Below are 18,308 nucleotides of genomic sequence, written 5' to 3'. Positions count from 1 at the left end.
GTCAATAGGCCGAAAGTCCGCTCAAATTCGCCCTTCGCTCTTAGGTTCGTGCTTCTTTATTCACGATTACTCATCCCTGCCTCGCCTCAGCTCGCACTCTCCCACCTTGCCCACCTAGACCGATGCTTCTTTTCTAATTGTTAATCACTCCTTTGGGAAGCTGAAGCTGGTTTAGAGTTGAGAAAGCTCAGCATAAGACCTTGAGAAGAAGCCAAGTAACGAAATAGGACATAAGGAACTTCGGCGAATGTCGCGTCTATTCTCTCAACCGCGAGGCACAAGACCGAAAACTTCATGTATCTAATCTCCATGTCTCCGGATTGCCAGCAGTGATGGGCGATTTATAGGCATTTCCGACAGGGATGCTGAAAGTTGCTGATTCTATTATGCCGTTACTCACGCATAGTCTATACTTTACTTGATGCTGATTCTAACGAAAGATAGCCGTAACTAGAAGCGGTCATCAAGCGAAAAGTCCGACGGAGATGAAAACAGGTATTAGAGCTATCCACTAATATGTTACTAAGATCAAGAGCTGCATTTACCACAGTATCCGCATTCCTCATTGCATTCAGTGAAATCACCGCTGCCACTGTCGCTATCATCATCAATCTCTTCTTCAGTGTCTTCTTCAGCGTTCTCAAGCCACTTCAACCACTTTTCCTTCACTTCTGCTGAAAATGCTACACCTACATCTGGAAGGCGCTCTCGAATCTCCAAGGAGCCTCCTTGCACCCTGACAATTTCCAGCAAGGTGTCTTTTTTCTCAAATGCCGTAGTAATTATGCGGTGTAGAAGCGCGCTCAGACGGCGCAAATCCGCCTGATGAGACTTTTCCCAATTTTCGATATCATCTCGAATATCGGAAACATCAATGTTGCAGAAAGTTCCAGATCTGTGATGCGCAAGTATGAAGTTGGGAATTTGCATCATCCACAAGCGCGGCAATTCTTCTCCAAGAGTGTCTCTGTCAATAGCCTTTATTGATCGAGTCTTGAGATCAAAGGCAGATGATTGCGGCGTTAGCCAGCCGCCATCGACCACTTCAAGTTGTCCAAATCTGGTCGATTTGGCAGGTGATGACTTGATAGAGAGATCTCCAAGAAGATTGGCTATGTCTTCGTCGGCAGTTGAAGATGGTGTAGCAATTGGTGGGCTTTTGTCTTTATCTTCTCCAATGTAGCCATCTGAGCTTTGTCGCATCAACAAGTCAAGCTTTCCAAACCGACATCTAACAATTCTATGATGCGATTTAGACGGCCGGACATCAGATGCCCATGTGGTGTAAGCCTCTGGGAAAGTATGTCCAAAACCTCTGACTCCTATCATCTGCTCCTTTGGCGACCTTTCTCTTCGCACTAGATGGACAGTTTTGCCCACAACTTCGACAAGCATGCGAAAAGTGCACTCAACACCAAGAATGAAACGCAAAAGGTTTCCAAGAGTGCTATTACAGCCGACAATGTCAATGTCGAATGAATCGGGATGCACCTTCATGACGGAAACGATCGCGGGCTCAAGAGGGTGTTCTGGGAAGAAGGCTGAATTGTCATCGCGATAATACACGCCATTATCTTCTTGAAGCTTTGGATGGTCGGTTAATGGTTTCCAAAGAGGCGGACAACCTGTTATAAATTGGAATCAGACATTTTGCGCCTTCCATTGGACGAAATTGTGAAGACATACCAGGAACAACTATTTTTGGAGCCTTTTGATCCACCCAATTATATGACGCTATAGGCTCAACATCTTTCATGCCGAATTGTGTGCCTTCATCGTCGTCAATATCCTCAAAGGCTTTTGCATCAATAGCTTCAATCAGGTTTCCGAGAGGAGGAAAAGGCGATTCTTCCAACTGTACAAGAGGGTTATGTGGCCTGACATTCGAGAAGTTTCCTCGGCCGCGTGCTCCTATAAAAACTCCTCGGCCACGCCGTCCGGTATTATAGGACATGATTCAGATGTCGATGTACTGGTAAGACAGAAATCTCAGCTCTTGAGTGTACATTAACAAAGTGAACAAGAGAGGTCGAGCACACCAGCAAGATTTATGCTACTCTCCCCATCCCCTCTTACTCTTGAATGAATCTGGGAGGCCTACAACAAGTCATGTGAATGCCGCCTTTAGGCGGCCCATTGCTTCACTGTTATCTGCAGCTTTCAAACGCGTTGAGGCGCAATTGGCCGCATTATCAGGCCAACACTTGTATTTGACTTTACACAACATAGCTGCTCCGGCGCAATTGGTCTCTGAAAGGTCGCTGCGGCCTAATGAGGGGTAAAGGACCGTGTCGTGGCCGAATCAAACGGCCAGGCTGTGACGCGGCTGCGGGAGGCCTATAAGATTCATCCAACAAGAAGAGAATCCCCCCCACCCTTCATGTAACACGAGACGCAGCAAGGCCTCCTACAGGTATCGAGGCTGCCTTACGGCAGTCACTGCAATTGCGTTGACGTATTAACCGAGTCTTTTCATTTGCAGATAGTGTATCTCTTGGTGGCCTGATAGACAGACCCATGTGAATATATATATGATAGACTTCAGTTCTTAATACTCGCCATGATCAAACGCTGCTCACAACTTACTACTATCAACTACGCTATTCAACACCATGGCTAACAAAAGTGGTCTCACTGGCCGTGCCGCCAAGCTCGAGGGTATCTTTTATTCCTTCATCAAAGGCGACCGCACTATACAGACCTCACGCGACGCCCAGCACTTCTTTGAGGCAGTTGGCGTCATATGCGAGCACAAATCTGCGGCAGTCTGTATGGAATGCATCCTTGCGAGAAAGGATGGTCCAAAAACTGTGAGAGAAGCTGTTCGCAGCAATCTCTCTGCCACGTTCATCATGTCTTCGACAGCTACCTTCATAGCGCAGGTATGCCAGCCTCAAGTCGAAATCCTGAATGACGGCAATTTTCTTGAGAGATTGCTGAAGGAAATCCTCTGTCCTCCGACATTTTGGACTGCATTCTTGAGCCTCTATACATCCAATCAGCTCAAAGATAGCAACCTATTGGCTTTTGCGTCTCTTTGCTTGGCAATCGTGTCTTCATCATCGCCCGAGATCATGGTGCTTTCTCATGATGTGGAGTCACTTACTGGAAACCTATCGCTGGCCAAATCGCCTTTCGAGGCAGTACGACCTCTTGGTTATCGCATCGAGAAAGTTATTCAAGTCCGAAAACGCTCTGCATCCGCGTCAGTTCGGTTGGACTACAGCCCTGGTGGCAGACACGACAATGACTTTGCAGATTTCCGCCAGATTTCCATTTTCCCCACCGCAGACGAAGTTAGTTCAAAAGAGGATCCCTTTTTACAACGGCTGGATGATGTGTTTGAAGTTCCCAGGGATACCCGTGCATTGAATCATCTTGGCTGGCTTTTCCGTCTCTTACGAGAAGACATGATTGCAGATCTAAAAGAAGATCTGCAAATAGCATGGGGTCAAAGAAAAGCCAAGCGTAGGCCGCTGGCCTTTGGGATGTTAAATCTAGCGGGTTACGACATTGGAGCTGAACGATCATCGAAGCCCTTCACGCTGGTACTTCAGTGCCAAGCGGGGATCAACTTTCCTCGAAACTTACGCAATAAAGAAGCCAGGAAGCAGTATCTCGAAGACTCCAGACACATTGTGAAGCACAACTCTGTCGGTGCTCTTTGCTTAGGCAAAAGTATCATTGCCTTTGGCTCCATCGTACGTGAAAAAGACTGGCTTATCGATATTCCGCCCAAGATTGGGATCCAGTTCACCGATAATGCTGGATTAAAGGGAGCGGTCCAGGCACTCATGGGTCCAGATTGTCCTGAACTCAAGTTCTACGTCGTTGATACTGCAACATTCGCCTACGAACCAATATTACAACGCCTAAAAGAAATCACAGAGATTCCGATCGAGAATGCCATCCTTGATCCGTCAGGGCCTCCATCTCAGTACGATCCTCCCCCAAAGCTGTACAGTTTCATCCGAGAACTACAGTCTGCGCTGCAAAGCGGAACAGCATTCGACTTGAAGAGCAGACTGGGCATCAATGTGCAGATTCGAGATGCACAGCTCGAATCGCTGATTAACGGCCTAGAAAACCCTGTAGGCCAAATTCAAGGCCCACCAGGAACTGGCAAATCCTTTATTGGGGCTATTATTGCCTTGGCACTTATGAAGTTGACGGACTTTCGAATCCTGGTCCTCAGTTATACGAACCATGCTTTGGATCAATTTCTTGAAGATTTGATGAAGATAGGCATTCCGCAGAGCGACATGGTTCGAATCGGTTCTAAAGCTTCTACGAAAACAGAAGCATTACGAATCGATAGTCTCGCAAAAGACTCTAAGTTCCGTTTCAGCCTTGAAACTAAATCAATGCTCAATGATACCAGAACGGAGCAAACGGAAACACGGATAATGCTAGATCGCCTTATAGATCAGCTGGCCAAGCCATATGTCCAGCCACAAGAAATATTGGACATGTTGGAGTTCTCCGCTTCTGGAATGAGCTTCTGGGATGCATTCCAAGTCCCACTCGGAGAGGAAATTGTAGGAAAAAACAACAAGCCGCTACGGCCTGTTGACGTCTATGATTATTGGGTTCAGGGAAAGGAACTATCATCGCTGGGTATGCTGGCTGAAAATATGAGTGACGAAGCACGAGCAGTCTGGAGAGCCGCGCCAAAGACCCGTTTAGAGTGCCATAACTCATGGAAGTGCCAAATTCAGCGGGAAAGGATCAATGAGTTTGCACAGCAAGCAGAAACGGCGAATAACCATTACCGGAGGATAGAGAGCCTCCTCAAAGAAAGCAAGAGAGACATAGTCAAGAGCAGGAGAATCATTGGATGCACGACCACAGGTGCGGCAATGTATCAATCCATCATACGAGCGGCTAAACCGGATATCGTTCTTGTCGAAGAAGCTGGTGAAATTCTAGAGGCACATGTTATTACGGCTCTCAGTCCGTCTGTCCAACAACTGATTCTAATTGGTGACCATAAGCAGCTTCGTCCCAAGATCAACAATTACAATCTCTCTGTGGAAAAGGGCGAAGGCTATGATCTCAACGTTTCTCTTTTTGAACGCCTTATCAGACAAGGCCATCATTTCACTACTCTCCAAGAGCAACATCGCAGTCATCCGGATATCTCTCAGTTTTCACGAATCTTGGCCTACGAAGAGCTCAAGGATATGCCAAAAACTCTCAATCGAGAAAAGTTACGGGGATTAAAAGAGAGAGTCATCTTTGTGAACCATGACCATCCAGAAGAGCAGCTTGATAATGTCATTGATCGTCGGGATCCAAGTTCAAAGGCCAGCAAGAAAAACACGTTTGAAGCCGACATGGTCTTGAAAACGGTCAAGTATTTGAGTCAACAAGGCTACCGTTCCGAAAATATGGTTGTCTTGACTCCATACATGGGCCAGCTTTCGCTCTTAAGACAGAAACTCAGCGAGATAAATGATCCCTACTTGAATGACCTGGACACTCACGAATTAGTGCGAGCTGGGCTAATGACACACGCTGCTGCTAAAACTTCAAAGGGACGACTGCGCTTGTCGACTATTGGTAAAAAGATCTGCATCTACAAGCTTTATAAGACACTTACTAACGAATCACAGATAACTACCAAGGAGAAGAGAGCGATATTGTGATCATATCCTTGGCCAGAAGCAACAAGAGAGGCGACATCGGTTTCCTCGTTGCTCGTGAGCGACTAGTAGTGCTCTTGTCGCGAGCAAGAAACGGTATCATTCTCATTGGGGATATGAATACATTCTTGGCTAGCAAGAAGGGCAACGAAATATGGACAGTGTACTTTGATGCGATGAAAGAAAAAGGGTTCTTATTCGACGGATTACCCGTCCACTGCGAGCAACATCCCGATCGATCTGCTCTACTCCAGAAGCCTGAAGACTTTGATCAGCACTGCCCAGATGGAGGATGCTCGCAGCTATGGTACGTTTCTAAATTACAAAATTTGATGCGACATCTACTAATTACCTATGTAGTGGTGCTTTGCTTGGCTGTGGGAAACATCCGTGCGAACGCCGATGTCATCGCATGTCAAACCACTCGCAAGTTCCATGCATGAAAATCCTTCAGAAAACTTGCGAACGTGGCCACAAGATAAAGCATTTGTGCGGAAAGGAGAACGAAGGCTGCAAGCCCTGTGCAAAAGAAGACGAAGACACTCGACGTAGAGTTAAACGGGACCTTGAGATGGAGAAGAAGAGGCAGCAACAGCAGGACAAGTATCGACGGGAGCTGCAGGAGATAGATGATGAAATCGATCATCATCGGCGCCACATGAAGTATACGCAAGAAGAGCAAAATCAAGAGAAAGAACTTGCGCAGAAGAAGGCTCAGCTACAAAGTCTGAAAGAGACAAAGGCAAGGCTAGATGCGGCAAAATCAGCAGACACCAAGCCAGGAAAATCCAGCAAAAAGCCCCAAGATAAGAAACCCGCTTCCTCTGAGAGCCTTGGCCCTTCGGCGCTGGAATGGGAAGACATGAAGCGCGATACTGGAGCTAGCAATGGTGCTCTGGATGAACTTATGGATCTCATTGGTTTAGAGTCGGTGAAAGGAGAATTCCTCGCCAAGAAGTCAGAAATTGATCTCGCCATCCGTCAGGAGACGCCCCTATCTGATTCAAGGTTCAGTTGTTCCCTTCTTGGAAATCCCGGGACAGGTAAAACAACAGTGGCCCGTATATGGGGTAAATTTCTTACGAGCCTTGGAGCTATCGCCGGCGACTGCTTCGAGGAGACAACAGGCTCTAAGCTGGCCAACATGGGCGTCAAAGGATGCGAAGATCTGCTTGAGAAGATGAAAGACGAAGGCGGAGGAGTCTTTTTCATCGATGAAGCTTACCAACTCTCATCTGGAAACAGTCCTGGCGGTAAGGCAGTCTTGGATTATCTGCTTGCGGAAGTGGAAAATCTCAGAGGAAAAGTCACATTTGTCCTTGCCGGGTACTCTAAACAGATGGAGTCGTTCTTTGCACACAACCCAGGATTCCCCAGTCGATTTCCTATTACAATGAACTTTGAAGACTACTCGGACGAGGAGCTGCAACAAATCCTCAAGCGTCAGGTGAACCGCACGTATGCCAACAATATGGACGTCGAAGATGGACTGGATGGCCTCTATATACGCATTGCTGCCCGCAGAGTTGGACGAAGTAGAGGCAAAGAAGGGTTTGGAAATGCTCGCGCCATCGAAAATGCTCTAGCGAATATTAAAAAGAGACAAGCCACCAGAATTCGCCGTGAGCGCCGATCCGGCAATAATCCAAACGATTTTTTGTTCACGAAAGAGGATATCATTGGCCCAGAGCCTTCGTTGTCTCTGCGGGATTGCAAGGCGTGGCAGAAGTTGAACGAGATGGTTGGGCTGAAAGAAGTCAAAGAACAGGTTAAAATACTGCTTGACTCTATAAAAACCAACTATCAGCGAGAGCTGGACGAAGAGCCTCCTATACAGTTCACTCTCAATCGGGTCTTCTTGGGATCGCCAGGAACAGGCAAAACGACAGTTGCCAAGCTTTACGGACAGATTCTTGCAACTCTCGGTCTCTTGTCCAACGGAGAGCTAGTAGTCAGGAATCCGTCAGATTTCATCGGTGCTGCTCTAGGAGTATCAGAGTCCCAGACAAAGGGCATTCTAGCTGCGACTTTAGGAAAAGTGCTTGTAATTGACGAAGCATACGGCTTATATGGCGGAAACGGCTCTACTTCTGACCCGTACAAGACGGCTGTTATAGACACGATCGTCGCAGATGTCCAAAACGTGCCTGGCGATGATCGCTGCGTCATTCTAATAGGCTATCAAGAGCAGATGGAAGAAATGTTCCAAAACGTCAATCCAGGCCTCAGCCGTCGATTCTCAGTGGATATGCCATTCGTTTTCGAAGACTTTGATGATGACGCTCTCAGACAGGTACTGGAGTTCAAACTGAAAGCTTCCGGCTTTACCACGACTGGAGAAGGCAAGACTGCTGCACTCGATGTTCTGATCCGAGAACGCAATAGAGCTAATTTTGGAAATGGTGGCGCGATTGAGAATCTGCTAAGCAAGGCCAAAGCGTCTTACCAAAAGCGCCTCTCAGCTGGAAAGCTGAAAAAGAAGAACCAGATAGAGGCAGAAGATTTTGACGAAGACTTTGACAGAACGACACGAAAGGACACGAATGTGCAAGCACTATTCCAGGATGATATCGGGCGCGAAGATATTATCGAGAAGCTTGAGCACATCCAGCAGCGAGTTCGAGAGCTGAAATCTCTCGAGTACGATGTCAGGGAAGAGATCCCGTTCAATTTCCTATTCCGAGGTCCACCAGGAACAGGCAAGACAACAACCGCACGGAAAATGGGCAAAGTATACTACGATATGGGCTTTCTTGACAAGGCTGTGGTGGAAGAATGCTCAGCTACGGACCTGATAGGTCAATATGTCGGCCACACTGGGCCCAAAGTCCAAAAGGTTCTCGAAAAATCGCTTGGAAGAGTTCTATTGATCGATGAAGCGTACCGGTTCGCTGAAGGCGGATTCGCCAAAGAGGCCATTGATGAGATCGTGGACTGTGTCACCAAGCCAAAATATCAAGGCAAACTCATCATTATCTTGGCGGGCTACGAACACGATATAAATCGACTCCTGTCCGTGAACCCCGGACTTACTAGCCGCTTCCCTGAAACCATCGATTTCAAGCCACTCGAGCCAGATGCTTGTTTCCAGCTGCTTGCCGATCTCTTGCGAAAGAGAAAGGTAGAGCTCGCAAGCAAGGGCAAAGATATGGACATCAGCTGTTTAGAACGTCCGTCCGACACATTTCTCGCTAACTCCACAGCTACTATCAAGACATTGACCGCTTTAGAAGGCTGGGCTAGCGCAAGAGATGTGAAACAGCTTGCCAGAAATGTCTTTCACGCGATTGATCTGAAAGCAAAAGCACTCAAAGTGGAGGAGAAGCAGGTTACGCAGGTGCTTGATCAGATGCTGAAAGACCGACAATCTAAGATGGTCAAATCTGCTCCTCGAGCACATTTCGATGGCAACGCAGCTTCTTCTCACGCGCCAGCAGCCCCAGCTAATCCATCTCTGTCAATTCGCACCAACACGAATATCGAAACCCAACAAAAGGCACAAGAAGACGAGGCATTTGACGCCGAGGAGTCAGATGAAGGAGCACCCACACCGCCTGAGTCGCCCAAAAGTAGCCACAGCCGCAAAGTTGTACGAGACGCCGGTGTAAGCGACGAAATCTGGGAGCAGCTCCAGAAAGATCAAGCAGAAGAAGAGCGAAAGGAAGCAGAGTACCTCAAGCTCAAGGAAGCTGCTCAGAATCTTGCGACAGGAGAAGCTCGAGAGAAGATTGTTCGCCAGTTGATTGAGGAAGAAAAACGACGAGAAGAAGAGGCGAAGATACGGGAGAAGATAATGGCCCTTGGAAGGTGCCCTATGGGGTATCATTGGATCAAGCAGGCTGATGGATACCGTTGCGCGGGAGGGTCACATTGGCTTTCAATTGGAGACATTAATTCATATATGGGATAGATTGAGAAGACTGCTTTCTTTTAGCTATTAATTTCAGTTCATTTTAATAAAATGTGTATCGCTTTTCTGCCATATCGACGTATTCAAGAAGCATATCTGGGAAAAGCTAGCGTGACTTATTTTCGTCGATCCAAAAGACCCCAAGCTCGCCATATTGCGCGATTGAGTTTATATAGCCGTTATCTTTAGTCACATAAACTAAAATACAGTCTCTCCCGAGGGTCTATCTCACTTGTCGTTCTATCCGAAGAATATTTTTATGCCTCTGACATTATAAATTAAATGCTTGTAGATAGGTCAGGGCAAGTCGTCTTTCAGAGAGTATACTGTACTATAAAGTGTGGCTCGCGGTTTCTGGTCACTCACAACATGCGATGATGAAAATGAGATCATCTGTTCTTGTTTCGTTGCATATTTCAAAGCCTATGTACCTATTTCCTAATCACTCCAGCCCTTGATATACTTCCATTCATCTCATTAATAATAATCCCATATTCTCGATATCATGACCCACCCACTTAATCTCGAAAATGACCTTGGGCGAAAAGAAAGCCTCTCAATCAATTTCGAAGATGTCCATCGACCAATCTATCCATCCCGTCATTAGAGTATATACGCCACCTCTTCATTTACCCTGACGATTTCGCAGAGACTGCGCAGCAGCAGCACATCCGCATCCTCCATGTCCATCTCCACCACTTTCTCTTCCGCCGCTCCATTTTCAGACATCAACCTGGCGGCCGCAATGAGGCGTCGTATGCACCGCAGCAGCTCCGTGTGAATGTTTCTGATAGCCATGTCCTGGCTTGCAAAAGTACCCACTGGGCTAGCACTCCTCCCATCATCTCTGCTCCATTGCGTGAAACTGTTTCTTTTTGCAGAGCGAACGGATGCTGCTGAAGTCACGGTTGTTGCCTCTTTGAGACCAAGAAGAGATGCTGCCTTTCTAGGAATATCATCGCCCTGTAATTCTATGGGCGAGCAAGAACGTCTGGGAGCCATTGGCGCTGGAAATCGAGCAACAAGAGCAGATATATAATTGTAGGCGACAATGTGGCAATACAGTGCTTCACAGATGTAGTCAGAGCAGTTGCCAAATACATTCTTGATTGATGCCCACGGCTTAGGGGATTCCAGGGAGCTTGAGCTAGGTGATTGCAGGTTATTTACACCACCAGCGGCATGCGATTCGCGCGTCTTAAGAGGCATCTGTGATCCCCTCTTGACAACTCTTCTCCACAGTGACTGTCTCGATGAAGTGCTTGGAAATTGAGGGCTAGGAAGAGGAGAGGTATCTGTTTCAGGATGTCTAGCCTTCCTAGAGTAGGCTCGGATTGTATCAATAGTTAAGCTGGATGAGTCGAGCATCGTGTCAGGAAAACACGCCGTGTTTACCCTCAGATTCTCCATGACTTTGGGTGGCAGGGGAACCACGCGAGCCAGCTCATCGCTCTGAAAAGGCAACGAAAAAAGCTGCGCGCTCCCGTTGAGCCACATTTGCACACTGGGGAGAGGCGATGGAGGGGGTGAGGGGCGGATGTAGACGCCGTCGTGTCTGGGCGCATGTTTTGAGTCGATGCAAGACACGAAATGATTGTACTCTGGCGTAGCACTCTCGTAAGTCATCGACGCAGCCTCAGCCGCGTGACTGCCAGCCCGTTTCTTGATCGACGTATTGCTTGTACGCCGGGAGAGACCATTTTCGGGTGGATACTGCGGGCTCTGTAACGACGGTATGGAAGGGGTGCGTTGTGGCATAGGCAGATAAAGGCTTTCTGGGCTGTCGGGATACCGCATCTGTCCAGGGTACTGCGTTGAGCTAGGCCGCCACGTCTGTGCCATCGAGTTGCTCAAGTGTTGCCCCGGCGGTGGTGGCGCGATACCAGAGGACCCCGTGACTGAATGTGCCTTTCGATGCAGATATTTATGCGTGCTTCCGCCTACAGAAACTGAGCCAATGCTGGCTTCGAATTCTGGCGGCGTTGGCGGCCTCGGTGAAAGGTGAAGCGCAGTGCTATAAATCCCAGCCTCTTCCCTGTACTCATCTTCCGCGTCCGAATCAGCTTCGATCCAACTGCTATCATGCCGGGAGCCCTCATATCGCGGTATGGACGATGTGTTTAACGAAGGTGGCTTCTGATTTGCCAACTGCAGCTTCGATGATTTTTTGTCTATGGACAGATGCGGTATCAGGAATGAGGGAGGCTCTGCAGAATATATCGATGATGTGTCGGTTTCAGTTGTAGAGCAGGAATCGGATGTCATGTCGTTTAATCTGTCGTTTTCTTGCTGGTCAAGGAAGGATACCATTGAATGTCGCTCTTGGATAGACCCAAGAGCCTGGACGCGCAGATGAGCAGACTGATATGGCGAAAAGGTTGGCCGGTAAGGAGCTGTAGCGACCTTTGGTTTGTCCGCATGGCCATTAAATGACGGAGCAGAAGGCGAAATAGGCGGTCCAGCTGTCATGCTTCTGGCTTCGAAGATTGGCTTGGATATTTCCAGGTCTCGGGCAAGTAGTTCTGGAAAGTAATCATCCACTCGCTGTTCCAGAGCTTCATCAGGTAGCTGACTGTTGAGGCTCGAACAAGACGATGTCGATGATAATGTAAGTGGCAGCAGACCTTTCATACTTGACACTCTTCTCCGCGTGGCCCTGGCCAGGGTGATCTTGGTCGGTGCGCTCCTAGAGCTGTTGGCAGACTGTTCTAGAAAACAGGTTGGCGAAGTGGCTGTTTGTAAACTAGTAACCGACATTTAGGCTACGTCTATCCCGTCTCAATCTGGGGATGGCAGATTTATATCATGAGAGGGACAGACAAGCTAGTAGTATATCTACAGTATCAGAGATTCTAAATTCAGATACCGACTGGCGAGCAGTGATAGTGGTTGAAATTCAGGGCTAGGCTGTTGTACGAAGCGACTGGTCGCAAAAGCAAGACACAGACAGAGTCAAACACAAGGGATGAGATGTTGGCAGTCCAACTACTGGTAGTGGTACTTAGTAGTACGTATACTCTCTTGCATTTGAGAGAGTTTGTGAGAAGAGATGATAGGCAGAACGAGTGGTTCGTGATAGGAAAGTCGTCTCAGATGGTATTAGATAAGTCAACTTGCCGAGAAACTGAACTCCGATGCACTGAGCAACCGGATGAGGGGCCGATCTAGCACATGCATATGTACATGAAAGTGATATCTCAGATGGTGACTGCGTATAATAAATGGTACTGCAGGGAGCTTCATTGCGATGGCCGAAGTATGGAGACTTTTGAGAAGGGTGACTACACCCTGGCTAGTAGCACAAGCAAAAGCCATATTCAGGGGTTGGCGCGGACCAGAAGAACGATGCAGCTCCAGTTTAGTGTAGGCCATTGTTAGCCTATGGATTATTGACTGTGGAAGGGAGGGGCAGACGGGATGTTGAGAGCGAAGAGAAAATGCTGGACATCACCAAGCTCCAACTCGTCAAGGTCAACGCCCAGGCCTCTATCTGGCCAAGACAAACTCCGATATTCGACCACTGTTTCGTTCTAGCACCGAGCTCAGGTCGAGAAATCTCGCTTATGCCGTCTTCTTTATCATCTTCCGTGCTTCAGCTCTTGTTCTTTGCTCTGTATTTGTTACTGTATGCGCAAATAAAAGGCCGTTAGCAAAAAGAGCGTCGAGTAAGAGTGCGTATCACCGCCGTCGAGACGGACTCATGCCATTCTATCATGGCCACTTTTTAATCTCCTTTGGGGCTTCCTGCAAGGGGTGGTATGCGAGCGGCTGCAGCTAATAACTAGCTATCTCTTTTGGTGATAGTCGGAAGATTCTTAGACAGCCAATGCTTTCGGGAGATGTGGCTCGCCTCGATCCGTACCAATGATGCTTGCATGTTGTACCTGGGCAAACATCACGAATCAGAATTATTCCGGCTCAGTGATGTTTTCCATCTAAAAAGAGACAATCATCTCCTAAGAGCTAGGAAGTTATATTCATTAGAGAGCTAAAGCAAGACAGTTTCGTGTGACTCCAGCTCCGCAGCGACACATAGGGAGTACTGCTTACTCGAGGTATTCGTAGTGCGAATAGATTGCCGCCCAGCAGATTAGTACAAATATCCTTGCGAATGGCTGTCTTCTTTCCTTTTTTTTTTTTTTTTTTTGGCCTCTACTATTTGCTCTTTTCTTCTCCTTTCATTTCTTTTTTCTTTTTGGTCCGAGAGTGGCGTGAGGAGCGGAGCTTTCCAAAGCACGAGTAGCAGTTAGTGCATCCGGTTTGTCTCTTCAATTGCTTTGCGCACGCACATTCAACAGGTCCGTGTGGTAGACGGCACATATGGGCGAAACCATAGAATTAGACAATACTACGCCAGAGTCAGCTCTCTGTCCGTTTCGTTCCAGGGTTTTAGGTGGTACAGAACACTACTCCGTACCATCTGAGGGGCTGAGGATGCTGCCCCTGCACTCTGGGTCTGTTGTTGGCCGCATGCAAGAAAAAAGAAAAGAAAAGGTAATTAATGAGAGCCACGGTCTCGACAGGCGAGTGGCTGGGTCCGCATCGTATCCCGTGCCCCCCGAAGACCTTGCAATGACGGCCCATCAGCCTCTCGCTGTGGAAATTCCAGACCCGAGTATCAACGAGCATATGCAAACCATCACGTTGAAGCATCAGACCAGTATCATCACCTCCTTGAACCGGCATAGAGGAGCTGCAGTGCTGCGGAGTCTCGGGGCATCCACCACCACATGGCCGCGCTCTGGGCAGCGACAACGAGCTGAGCGGAAGTTGAGCATGACATATCCGGAGACCCCGCAGATCCAACTTGGATTTAGATTAGGTGCACGATGCTGCGGCTCGGAAGGTCATTATGGGCCAAGGGCGAGACAAGCCACTAGGAGCCAGTCATCTCGACGCAAGGGACACAAATGATGAGCTGGCAGCTGATAGTCGCTGTGGCGATATGCAGGGCGCGGCCTGGAGCAGCTGGGCTCGTACATCGTACTCGCATATGCATCTTGGAGGGTCGGTGAGACGCCGAATCGCAGACAGAGGAGCAGAGGAGATGAGGTTGAGAACGCAATAGCTTGTGGCAGGCGAGAGGCGCAAAGCAGGACGAGCCAGGATGGGCTTAGCCAGGCCTACTAATCAGATAAGTCGCCTGCAGATGATCGGACGCTGGTGGCTAGAGGCCCGCCAAGGGGCGCTAGCAGGCGGCATCAGAGGGACCCAGAGGCGCTGAAAAGGCCTGGATCCGATGGGCTGCGGCTGGAGTTTGGTGCCCCAGATAGCGGGTCACCGTACATTTCCAGCTAGACGCCAAATTTCACGAATTTCTTCCAACGGCTAGTTTTTTCTTTGCTTTTTGAAGCTGGACCGTGAGATTGACAGGAAACTCATACCGCAACCACGCGACCAGACGCAAAGCTGCTAGGGGCAAACGATATCCGAATTTCGCATCTACAGCTGAATTCCTAGTGGGCAGGCCATTGGCATTAGCTTCTCTTTGTCAACTCTTGGGCTGCCATTGGTGATCTCAGTTTCAGCGCAGGATTGGTATCAGTCTAGGCCTGGACTACAGAGAAACAATCCGGATTTCAACTGCCAAAAAACGCCACTTTTTCAAGGTCTAGTCATCTGGAAGGCATCCCAGTCGCCATGCTATCGGACGAGCTCTTCTCTTCAGTGTGCGGGCCACCCATAGCTGCCAACACGGCGATATCAAAAGACGTTGGCATCTACGCACACACATTATCACCCACGTGGGCTATCAAATCATCCTTCAAGAAGAGCTCGGCACCAGTCCACTGTTTAGCTATAAGCGACTCTCATGTGTTTGCTGCCCAAGATCAGAAAGCTCATGTTCATGTCTATTCTCGAAGCCGGGGGAACCAAGAGGCTCTTGTTCCTTTTCAGGAAAGAATAAGATGCCTCGCTCTCGCTGGGGACGTTCTTATTCTGGGAACTGCGGAGGGGCGGTTAATACTTTGGGAAGTATGTTTCATCTCCTCATTTTCTGCTTTCTCTTTGCTTTTGGTTCAATAGTCTAGTCATTTTTCACACAGAGAAATGCCAGGGTGCTCGCCTGTCCATGTCAGATATACTAACATGGCAGTCTAGACTTGTACAGGGCGGCAAATCACAACGCCTCCATGCCATGTGCAGGCCGTTAGCTGCATTGCCGTATCTCCTAACCACGTGTTGTCAGCCTCGGATGATTCTAATATCAACGTGTGGTCCCTGCCACGTCTTCTAGAGGCTGGGCAGGACATTGGTCATGAGCCTGATAGGACCCTGTCCAACCACCGAGCTGCCGTCGTCGACCTTGTGCTGGGTCCAGGCTCCAACTCGGAGACGAGTCTCTGCGTATCTGCAAGCAAGGATAAGACCTGCATTCTATGGAACTACCAGTCAGGCCAGGTCCTGCGGACGCTGTTGTTTCCCACGGCTCCTCTCTGCATCTCTTTGGATCCTTGTGCTCGAACCCTCTATATTTCTTCTGAAGATGCCAGCCTGTACCTTGTTGAACTGTTTGGCGACAAGCCCCTTTTGGGATCCCGCAGTGCTGAGCTAGCATCTATCGTTATGCAGATCAACTCTCCACTGGGAGTGGCCGACGAAGATGTAGGACCTGCCTCTTGCTTGGCAGTAAGCCATGGCGGTACTTCCATCATTACAGGCCATGTCAAGGGCAAGATTCTTAAATGGAATCTCGTTGACAACAGCCATCCTGCTGAATTGGCAAATCTCAACGCATCTGTCACCAATGTGGCTTTTGCACCTTTCCTTTCAGAAGAGAAGCATACTCAAGCTGTCACAGTCGTGAAACCAAACCAATCGCAGAGACAGTACACTCTAACGACTCAGTTGGAGGGAGACTTGAACCACGATACGAGATTCAACCAGATGCTTAGTGGCAACGGCTTTTCATCTGAAACCATTGCGCAAGCCTTGGCATCGTTTGCTGCATCTGGAGGATCCAGCTCATGACCTGCCAGAAAGTAATGGATTGGAGGGACTTTTAAAATTTATCATGCGTCAATAGAGATCATACCCCGAGGCTGTGTAATAGTCTTGCCAAAGAGGCGAAAATGCTTGCATTACATCCTATTTTATATAGAGCGTCAGACGGTTTCTGACTCAAAGTGCACAAAATAATATGCCATCATCGCGGGAATAAGGAACAAGCAGCCTTTTTTCTTGTAGATATCACTCTTACTGCGTCCAAACGACTATATCACTATGAAAACGTGATCCATTTGCCACGCTATTTGCCTGCGCATAGGGGCAAACCTCGTAGTTTATTTGCCTGCTGTGCACGGATGACAGCTGCTCAGGTTCATGTTAAACGTATTACAGGCATTTTCAACATCAACGCTAATACCGAATCCAACTCAAGTAGTACACGGTAGCCCAAGGCCCTGAATCAGACGGCCAAGCTGAATATACCGGATGCCTTCGGCTGTTCGGAGACAGCAGCAGCATCGACTCGGTCCAAAGCTATAAGCGGGCGACTCTAACATGAAATTCGCCGGGCAAAGCTCGGACGGGGCTCCCGTTCGGAGCAGGGATTTCTCCGGCCCGACTAACACCGAACTGCCCGCCGTCATTATCAATGTTTGGTGTATGCGGAATGAACGCCCATACTTGCAATCGGCAACAGCACATCACCACATTATCACCACAAAATGTCTTTAATCGGCACCTTACGGGGTGACTTACCACAGCAGACGCGATCACTGGTAAGTCGGTTTCTCCCGATGCGAAAACGAAACAAGGGCAGCTGCCTCGGCGAGACTACATATTGCCATGGTGGGGGACGCATGAAAACAGCAATATGGACGCTTTCAAGCTTTGGACATGTCTTGAACCTTGATGCATACTCAAGCTGACTGGGGTTTTCATTTTAGTATCGACAGTTATTGCGCCAGAGCAAAGAATTCAACTCCTACAATTTCCGCGAATATGCGAGGCGACGGACCCGAGATGCTTTCCGAGAAAATGTTGCGGTACAAGATTCGCGCCAGATCCAAGAGCTGATCCAGAAGGGGTTGAAGGAACTCCAGGCGATGAAGGTATGAGATGAGGCTGCTCTCTAGCGTTTCTTCTCACGAGCAAGGTACTGACGGCCCATGACAGCGACAAACAATCATTGGACAGTTCTACAAGATGGATCGATTAGTAGTGGAGGGAGGACAATCGGTATAAAGCTTCCTTTCTGAGGCTTGCAATGATCCAAACGCTAACTTTAGTAACAGGGCAAAGAAACCGGTCAATCAGGAGAGATATTGAGGCAAAAAGACACAGGGTGAGTCTACACGCCTTGAACCTTGGAAACTGCCGAAATCGCTAACAGATATATGCATAGGCATGACTAATTACGCAAAGGACGCATGCATTAACGACGAAAATAATCACGGGCGGAATGATAGCTGTACAGTAGGGTGGCAATGGGCTTGTACATCATACATATACCACTGGAATATCGAGAGACGACTTTTCGGCTTGGTTTGGGAGTATTGCGGGATCGTTATGAAACAAATATTAGACTACTACACTACAACAAATCTCAATTCTGGTTGCGACAACTCGGCGGTGTCCTAATATGCCCAATGGGGTAGGTTTCTAATTATATGTATATTGTCTCTACGAGCTCGATACCTCGGCCCTACGGGGCGTCAATTGAGGAGATCTGATGAGATCGAATTGCGCTGGAATTGCATCATGATTGCTGCGCGCCAGCACTCAGTTAGGCACTCGCCTGCTATTAC

General features: G+C 48.3%; 5 protein-coding genes across 5 annotated transcripts; 3 read left to right on the top strand and 2 right to left on the bottom strand.

The window, feature by feature from the left end:
• Window positions 1-528: 528 nt before the first annotated feature.
• Window positions 529-1,954, bottom strand: TGAM01_v206675 (geranylgeranyl pyrophosphate synthetase; the record flags this gene model as incomplete). The annotated part of the gene is made up of 2 exons (XM_018808965.1): window positions 529-1,625; window positions 1,687-1,954. The coding sequence occupies 2 exons, from the start codon at window positions 1,952-1,954 to the stop codon at window positions 529-531; spliced, it is 1,365 nt and encodes a 454-aa protein (XP_018657847.1).
• Window positions 1,955-2,612: 658 nt separating this feature from the next.
• TGAM01_v206674 (hypothetical protein) lies at window positions 2,613-9,555 on the top strand (the record flags this gene model as incomplete). The annotated part of the gene is made up of 3 exons (XM_018808966.1): window positions 2,613-5,562; window positions 5,616-5,952; window positions 6,006-9,555. 3 exons carry the CDS (start codon window positions 2,613-2,615, stop codon window positions 9,553-9,555), a joined length of 6,837 nt encoding a protein of 2,278 aa, XP_018657848.1.
• Window positions 9,556-10,158: 603 nt separating this feature from the next.
• Window positions 10,159-12,312, bottom strand: TGAM01_v206673 (hypothetical protein; the record flags this gene model as incomplete). Its single annotated transcript, XM_018808967.2, has 1 exon — window positions 10,159-12,312. One exon carries the CDS (start codon window positions 12,310-12,312, stop codon window positions 10,159-10,161), a length of 2,154 nt encoding a protein of 717 aa, XP_018657849.2.
• A 2,883-nt stretch (window positions 12,313-15,195) lies between these two features.
• TGAM01_v206672 (hypothetical protein) lies at window positions 15,196-16,527 on the top strand (the record flags this gene model as incomplete). Its single annotated transcript, XM_018808968.1, has 2 exons — window positions 15,196-15,531; window positions 15,658-16,527. 2 exons carry the CDS (start codon window positions 15,196-15,198, stop codon window positions 16,525-16,527), a joined length of 1,206 nt encoding a protein of 401 aa, XP_018657850.1.
• A 698-nt stretch (window positions 16,528-17,225) lies between these two features.
• Window positions 17,226-17,915, top strand: TGAM01_v206671 (hypothetical protein; the record flags this gene model as incomplete). Its single annotated transcript, XM_018808969.1, has 5 exons — window positions 17,226-17,279; window positions 17,448-17,612; window positions 17,677-17,739; window positions 17,796-17,845; window positions 17,906-17,915. The coding sequence occupies 5 exons, from the start codon at window positions 17,226-17,228 to the stop codon at window positions 17,913-17,915; spliced, it is 342 nt and encodes a 113-aa protein (XP_018657851.1).
• Window positions 17,916-18,308: the final 393 nt, after the last annotated feature.

Source organism: Trichoderma gamsii, assembly GCF_001481775.2.
Source record: "Trichoderma gamsii strain T6085 chromosome Unknown Scaffold_23.2, whole genome shotgun sequence".
Lineage (NCBI taxonomy): Eukaryota > Fungi > Ascomycota > Sordariomycetes > Hypocreales > Hypocreaceae > Trichoderma > Trichoderma gamsii.
This window is presented reverse-complemented; position numbering and strand designations above follow the sequence as displayed.